Source organism: Miscanthus floridulus, chromosome 16 (genome assembly GCF_019320115.1).
Source record: "Miscanthus floridulus cultivar M001 chromosome 16, ASM1932011v1, whole genome shotgun sequence".
Lineage (NCBI taxonomy): Eukaryota > Viridiplantae > Streptophyta > Magnoliopsida > Poales > Poaceae > Miscanthus > Miscanthus floridulus.
Window position 1 is genome coordinate 118,779,028 of NC_089595.1, and position 8,282 is coordinate 118,787,309.

Sequence of the window (8,282 nt, forward strand, 5' to 3'; positions counted from 1 at the left end):
TTTAGGATACTACACCTGCTAATAAGTAGTTAGCTCTTATTTACTCTAAACAACTATGCTTACTGCAAACCAATAGATTCCTATGTTATTAGTATTCCTGTGTTCCAAACACTAATTCCTATAAAAATCATGTATTTTTCAATCCTCTGTTTTACACCTCTATTCCTTTCCTATTCCTGTGTTTTCTCTGATTCCTACGTTTTACATTCCTATGTTCTAAACAGACCCTAATTGGGCAGGGAGTATTATAGAACCCAATGCAGGAGCCGAGAAACGTGACCATCTACGAACTCAAGGGTATTTATTAAGAGAGTAGCGGCCCAAAACAAGAGAATGCTTTTCTTTTGTGGCAACTTATATGTGCAATGGCTACCCTTTTATGATAACTTATATATTGTAGGTGAGACAACTAATATGCAGGATTTAAGAACACATTCGAACCTAAAAGATGATTGAAAAATGAAACTAAAAAAAGTAAACTAAAAATTGAAACTAAAAAACATTGAAAAAAAATGACTGAAAATTGAAAATAAAAAAACATTGAAAAAATCATAGCGCATTTAACTAAAACTAAAAAACAATGAAAATAATTGAACTAATGAACTAAAATTGACAACCACAACAAAAAAACTAAAATTGAAAAAAAAAAATTAAGTAGGCAAAATGAAAAAAAAAACTAAAACTGAAATTAGCAAAAACTAAAACTGAAATTGACAACCAGAAAATAAAACTGAAAATCATAAATAGAAGCTGAACTAAAGTAGACAAAATAAGAAACAAAAAAATAAAACATAAGAATGGAACTCAAACTGAAAACATAAGGCCAGTCGCAATGGGAGTTTCATAGAGTTTTATGGGCATTAAATATGCTGACATGGCACTGTACTAATGAAGAGAGAGATGATGAAAGTTTCATAGGAGTAGAGAGAGTTTCACGGGGATGAAACTCTTCTGTACTGTTTCTAAAATATAAGTGTGTTGGAAACTGGGCCATGAAACCCCACCGAGACTGGACTAAGAATTATTATCAGGCGCGAAAGTGGGCTGTTGCTACTGCATATACATAGGCCAGATTTGGCGATGATCTTTTTTTTTTAGGAAAAGATCTGGCCATGATCTGATCCTTGTGCACGTTCCAGGCTACACAACCAGGCCCACGAGAGCTTTTTCCTTTTTTTGTTAATGTGGGCTCTCGCTAATGCATGTGGATACGTAGGCCTGGCCAAGCCACTCGCGCGCTAGGCACCAAGCCGCGACCGGTAGCGCATTAGAATATGCGAAATAGAAAACAATACTTACCTGCAATACCTGAGAGCCGAACGTGGAGAGACAGCCCGCGAACCAGCGTCAGAGAAAGGCCCGGCCATGTGGCCAGCGACGGGATCACGAGAGACGCTACAGCGCCTCGACTTCTATCGAGTATCGACTACGCCGCAAGTACGAGTATCGCTCGATCGAGGCATCGTCGTATCGCCGTATAGGTTCGTTCGACGGTTCCTTCAGATCTTCACCGCTCGACAGCATACGCATACTAGATCGGAAATCACCAATACGGAGCACGAGCATCCAGTCGTCGTCGTCCATAGTTCCCACGACCACAACGCTCCCAGAGCCTCAGACTGACCGCACCGGCAGCGGCGGCGCGCCGCGCAATTTGTGATCAGAATTGAGGTGAGATTCAGTATCTTTGCTCATCGGCTTTCCGTAAAAAAATTCATGTCTACTTTAATTGCTATTTGCTAAACCCTAACATCACAAAATCATCTATCACACCACGAGGTCGAGGGTTTGTCCTAACATCAGAGTCTATCATTAATGAAAACAAAGTTACAAAATAAGATGGGAGATAATCTTTTGGATGATTGCTCATTTTCATTGAGCGGGATATTTTCTTTGAAGTTGATGGCTTTTGAACTATTTATATTGTACTTAATCCATGAATTTAAGCCTTATCGTGTTACTTAGTGCATATAGACCGAATCACTCGTCAATTTTACAGTTATTACCGAAGTGCTAAAATGGATTTACTGAATTGTATATGAAAATTTTTAGGTGACATACCCTCACCTAAAATCATAGATTTGCCACTGGTTTCACCGTGCCGCTCCGTGTTGTAAAGTGCTGAGTATTTTGAAACAAATAGTGCTCAGTAGATCAATTATGAAGTCTTAGTTTAAGACATTGTTTGACTTTGAACAAAACTAAAACTTTAGATAGTTTGGCTTACAATAAAACTAAAACATCAGTTTTTTTTTTGTTCTGAGGCAGGGAGTAATTTAAACGATTTCGACTGGGTTTATTTAGTTCAGGCAGCCAACCTTCTCTAAGCGGGCACTGAATGATTTTGTTGGTCCAGCCTTCGTAAAGCCCATTAACTTACGTAGGCCTCAACAATTAAGCAGCCACCGTCTCCTGTAATTGGACCAACTTGCTTATCTTCTGGGCTGTTTCTTCCTGCCCACCAGAACCGAACCGACCCCCTCTCCCCGTCGACGCCGGTGTGGCAGAACAGAACCCCAGAGATGGAGCCGGAGCCCGGCGCGACGGCGGCGCTGTGGGGGCACGCGCACCTCCCACTGCTGGCGCGCGCGGGGTCCAAGGAGTCGGTCGAGTACATCCTTCAGGCGCTCTGGCGCACGCGCCGCACGGGCCTCGACGCCGCCGACCGCACCATCGCCCGCGACGCCCTCCAGCTCGCCTCAGACGCCGAGCTCGACCCCGTCAGCACCCCCTGCCCCTCCCCACCGTTTGTCTTCCCTGCTTCCTTTCTGCTCCGTCGCTCGCGTCGCGGACGTTGCAGTGCAGGTTCACTGTTCAGTCCCCAACTCTGCTTCTTCGGCATCTCCCTGCTGCAGCTGCTGGTGTGCCTGAGGATACTGATCAGGCGGTGCGTCAACGAGAACGTCGCCAAGGACGGCATCCCCAAGCTCTTCCCCGAGGAGGTGCCCCCGAGCTGCAGAAGCTGCTCACCTTGCTGCTGCAGAAGTTCCAGCCGGAGTGACAGCAGGATGCTGCCAAGGATCAGGTGAGGTGCTGACACGGCGATTTGATGCTCAGCTCAGACAACATGTTCTCGTCATTGTCTCCATCGTTTTCTGATCGTTGTCACGCGTCCGACCGAGCTGCTCTGTAGGAACCCGCGCGGCATTCCAGCGCTGCAGAATGTGAGTTGAACCAAAATGGAGACGCATCAGAGCATCCAGGAGCTGCTAATGCAGAGGTGTGGTACTCTTCCATGGATGTCAATCTTGCAGAACTTGAAGCTAGATGTTGTTTATCATTTCAATTGTTTACCTGAACTAGTGAACGGCAATGAAGATATGTACTGCTCTAGGATGAGATATCTGATCAGGCTAAACTGATGTTATCGCTGCAGTGTCAAAACGGCGTCGCACCTGATAAGGATTCTGTAGAATCATCAGGACATAAAGAAGTGAAGAAGTCTCTATTAGCTAAGGATTCTTTGGACAAAATGCTGGAGGACTTGTTCTCAACCAAGGACCAAATGGCAACTGATGTAAGTATATGTGTTTGCTGTACACGGGGTCCTCGGCAGATCCATTTCCTGCTTATGCAGTTCCTCTTTTGTAGTTGTAGTAGTAGTATTAACCTGGTTCTAATTTTACAGATGTTTTTGCTATTGGTTTTGCAGGCAGTAACACCGGTCACGATGAGGTAGCTGGAAGCACTTTAGAAATTAGAATGTGACGGCATTTAGCAACATCGATAGCATAGCTAATCAATTGCTTGACAGTAATTTTGCATATCAATGCTTTGTTGTTTTCCTTCTCCCATGCCCGCACCGTGTCTCGCACGCCCGCACCGTGGCCCGCGCCACTCCGTGTCCCGTCCCACTGTAGGGGTATAACTCCAGGTATCAACGGCAAGGGACATGTACCGCACCATTAGGGACAGTCCAGCACACGACATCAAGACTTGCGGCGCACGGTACTGCTCGGCGTACACCGCAAGGCACCTAGAAGATCTAATCGGATATTACAGATATTGTAATACTTACCGTGTAACCGACTAGGATACTTTTTTTTTTGTAACCCTACACTTCCAGAGTATATAAGGAGAGGCAGGAGGAGCAGAGTCCCCTAGTCGGCATCCCCAGAATTCCACATCTCATCTCGTATTCTAGCAATACAAACCAACAGAGCACAGGACGTAGGGTTTTACGTCACATTGACGGCCTGGACTGTATAAATCTTGTGTCTTGTGTCTTCGTTACCATCTAGTTCCTGATCACGCGCACCTCTACCAAACAATCTATCATTGTGTGGGCATACCCCTCGGTGGACTGCCGAGCATCTTTTGTCGACAATTGACGTGTCAGATAGGGATGTGCACTTGATTCCGTGACAAACCAGATGGATCTCAAGATCAACGCCATCCGTGGCAACTCGTTTTTTCGCGGCGGCGTCCTTCATCAGCTTACCACGGACTCGCCGTCTCGATGCAACCCACACGCTCACGTACGCGCAGTCGAGCGGTTGATCGTGGCGGCGCCCTTCAACAATCTGTGACAAGACTCGACGTCGACGCAACTGACCGCTACACGCATGTAGCATCGCTCCGACCCGTGGTGCAACACGATGTCCACGACATCATTCGAGTTGGCCAAGCATCAACATGAATCCTATCGCCGTACGTGTCACGCGGCGGATTGCCTTCCTCGTCGACCGGTTACACGTGCTAGAGTCCATAGGGCTCCGGCCCTTGCACGACTAATGTGGTCTGACTACGTCTTTACGACACGCCAACTACTCCACTCAGCCGTTGATCAGATCGAATGTGGCTGCTTCAAGATCTCCCTGAATCTGATCTGCCTAAGGCCGACCAGTAATATAAGGACAACGCGCCCGAACTACTCGCTCTGATCGTCTACTGTATCGCAATGATGATCGCCGTGAACAACGACGCAACGATGACCGTGACTGCCGCCATGACGACAGGCCGAAAAGCTCGAGGGCTGCGCAATTTCGTCGACGCCGACCAGATAACGTCATACGCCACCGACCAGACGTTCTGATTAAAGATAAGTATCCTTCTTATATATGCATTTAATACAATTTCTTCCATGATTTCACCATGTTTTCTCCAATTATTACTTCGCCATTTATTCTCCATACTCAACGTCTCCACAACGCTCCATTCGTTGTCCGCTAATTCTCCATGCGTAATATCTTAAAGATATTATCCACTCGACTCGCCGACAAGCCACATTCTTACTCACGGCATCCAGAATCGGTCCTGACCTCGACTTCCTCCTACACGTGCACGAGCCATGCTCTGCGTTATGGACAGACAACAGCGGCTCCTTGGCGATGCTCTCTCTCTTACGCGTACATGGGTGCCGGCCACTCCGCGCTATAGAGTTTGGGCTAGTCAGAGCTGGTGACGTGATATAGAACCAACTGGAAGGAAGTTATTCATATTTAAAATATGAACAAACTTCAAATAAACATAAACTGCTCGGCAGGATATAAAATTCGCCGATACATTGCTCATGATCAACTCCGCTCTGTTTTCTTCATCGCTGAGTTCATATATTTTATTTTTACAACATGTATTAGCCGCTCTACATATTTGTATTGCAGAATCATCGTCTGGGTGGTCGCACCACCTAGCCTTCGGACTTCTCCGCCGATTAACTGGTCGGACCGCTAGGTTCATGACCTTCGTCACCAACCAGTTAGTCAGACTGTTCGGCGCTCACTTCTACTCGGCGCTCACTTCACCGCCAACCAGTTGGTTGGACTGCTCGGTGCTTGCTTCTTCGCCAACCAGCTGGTCGGATCATTCATCGCTTGGGCTTCATCGTCAGCTGCGCTGGGGGCTCGTCAGCTCAGCTGGGGACTCCTCGGTGTTTGGATTCTTTGTGCAAGAGTCACCAGGCAAGCTGGGGACTCTCTTGTCAGTCGGATTTTACTATGTTTCGACGGCGTTGCATGCCATGTGTGCTATCAAGTTGCTCCATGTTGTTCGGGTCAGGGTGCTGATCTTGAACAACACGTTGGGGGTCTTGGTAGATACATGGCAGATGACGTTGGCTACTTTACGCATCAACACCGAAATATCAAGCTCCTGATTTCTTTGACCCTGCTATAAGATTCATTCTTTATCTTCTAGCAGACTCGGGGACTAAGTGTGTACACTTCACCTTACGGTGAATGCACTGCTATGTTTTCTCAGCTATGCTGGGGACTGCTTCTTTTTCTTCAAGACCCTGACACTAGGTGTAACCTACACCTAATCTCAGGCTCGGGGACTACAATGTGTACACTGCATCTTGTGGTGCATGTACTGGCTCTTCTTCATGATGCTTTGACTACGCCAAATTTGTCGCTTAATGGCTTTGCTCTGCTCTGATGACTACGTCGTTGGCGCCATCACACTTGGCACTTAAGTGTGTACACTTCACAGACCAAGAATTCTCAAATTTTTATCTTGAACTCCTTACATCCTATTGGTGAGCCTCTCTTAGGCTTGGTCCAAGCTCTGCTTACCAGTTAAACTGGTCGGATATGACTTTCACTGCCTAGGTCACCAGTTAAACTGGCCGGCTTCGATTTTCACCGCCCAGGTCACCACTTAAACTAGTCGGCTTAGACTTTCACCGTCTAGGTCATCAGTTAAACTGGTCGGCTCTTCACTGGACTTCTCGGACTTGGTCAAGACGGCGTCACCAAGCGGATACAAGGCGCTTGGGGACTAGCTGTGGGTACCCACGGCAAAGGACATGGGCTGCACCATCAGGGATGGTCCAGCCCATGACATCAAGACTTGTGGCGCATGGCACTGCTCGACGTACACCGTAAGGCACCTAGAAGATTTGATCGGATACTATAGATATTGTAATACTTACCATGTAACCGACTAGGATACTTTCCTTGTAAACCTACCCCTCTAGAGTATATAAGGAGGGACAGGGGTCCCCTTGTCGGCATCCCCAGAATCCCACATCTTATCTCATATTCCAGCAATACAAACCAACAGAGCATAAGACGTAGGGTTTTACGTCACATTGACGGCTTGAACCTATATAAATCTTATGTCTTGTGTCTCTGTTACCATCTAGTTTCTGATCACGCGAACCTCTACCAAACAATCTACAATCGTGGGCATACCCCTTGGTAGAATGTCGAACATCTTGTATCGACATCGTGGCCCACGCGCCCACATCATGGCCCACGCGCGCTTCGTGTCCCATGTCGCTCCGTGCCTGCGCCCACACTATGGCGCTCCCTCCACATCTATGCGCATGTAGGCGGGCCCAACAGCTACAGCAGGTGGCTGCTACATGTGGGTTTCACTGCAACATGTGCAACATCAGATCTACTTTTGTAATATTTAGATGAAACACTTGCAACATACATCCAAATCAATTGAAACACTTGCAACATACGTATGAAACACCAGGGAAACACGTGTGTAGCTATTGTAGAACATATGCAACATCCAGATGAAACACTTCCAAACATATGCGTGAAACATATGCAACATCCGGATGAAACACTTCCAAACATATGCGTGAAACATATGCAACACCTAAATAAAACATGTTGTAGGGTCGAGATGGCGGACTAGAGGGGGGTGAATAGTCATTTTTAAAATTAATCGCGCAGGCTAACCGAAACAAATGCGGAATTAAAACTAACGGTTCAGCCAAGACTACGCCCCTCTATCTAAGTTCTCTAACACCTTACAAAGATACTAATTAAGCAACTAAGGTGCTAGGCTAGCTAGAGCTCACCTAATCAATTCTAGAAGCAAGGTCACACAAACCTATGCAACTAGCACTTAAAGCAATTGAGGGAGCTCCTACACAAACTAGTAAGCAAAAGCATAAAGCCACCTAAGCTCACTAGCAATGCTCAATAACAAGGCTACACAACCCAAACTAGAGAGCAAAACACTTAGCTACACAAACTAAGCAATGTGACTAACAAGGTTACTAAAACCAAATTAGTCATGCAACGGAGCTACTTCTATGCTACACAGACAAGAAGGTAACTAGCAAGCTACACAAGCTAACTAATTACAAGAGCAACTACACGAGCACTATGTATATAAAAGTAAATACAAGCTTGTGTAAAGGGAATTGTAAACCAACAGGATGAACAAGGTTGACACGATGATTTTTTATCCTAAGGTTCACTTGGTTGCCACCAAGCTGGTCCCCGTTGTGTCGACCGCTCACTTGGTGATTCGGCGACTAATTGGCATCACCCATCAAGCCCACACATTGGGCATCGGAAGAACCTACCCACAAGTGA

General features: G+C 46.3%; 1 protein-coding gene across 2 annotated transcripts; it reads left to right on the forward strand.

Moving 5' to 3' along the window:
- The first annotated feature begins 2,488 nt into the window (after positions 1 to 2,488).
- LOC136509986 (uncharacterized) lies at positions 2,489 to 3,920 on the forward strand. 2 transcript variants are annotated; one of them, XM_066504564.1, is made up of 5 exons: positions 2,489 to 2,720; positions 2,856 to 3,025; positions 3,134 to 3,220; positions 3,377 to 3,517; positions 3,653 to 3,920. In XM_066504564.1, exons 1-3 carry the CDS (start codon positions 2,523 to 2,525, stop codon positions 3,171 to 3,173), a joined length of 408 nt encoding a protein of 135 aa, XP_066360661.1. In that variant the 5' UTR covers positions 2,489 to 2,522; the 3' UTR covers positions 3,174 to 3,220; positions 3,377 to 3,517; positions 3,653 to 3,920. The 2 variants fall into 2 exon arrangements, with proteins under 2 accessions (XP_066360661.1, XP_066360660.1); XM_066504563.1 differs by having other exon boundaries at positions 2,489 to 3,025.
- The last annotated feature ends 4,362 nt before the right edge of the window (positions 3,921 to 8,282 follow it).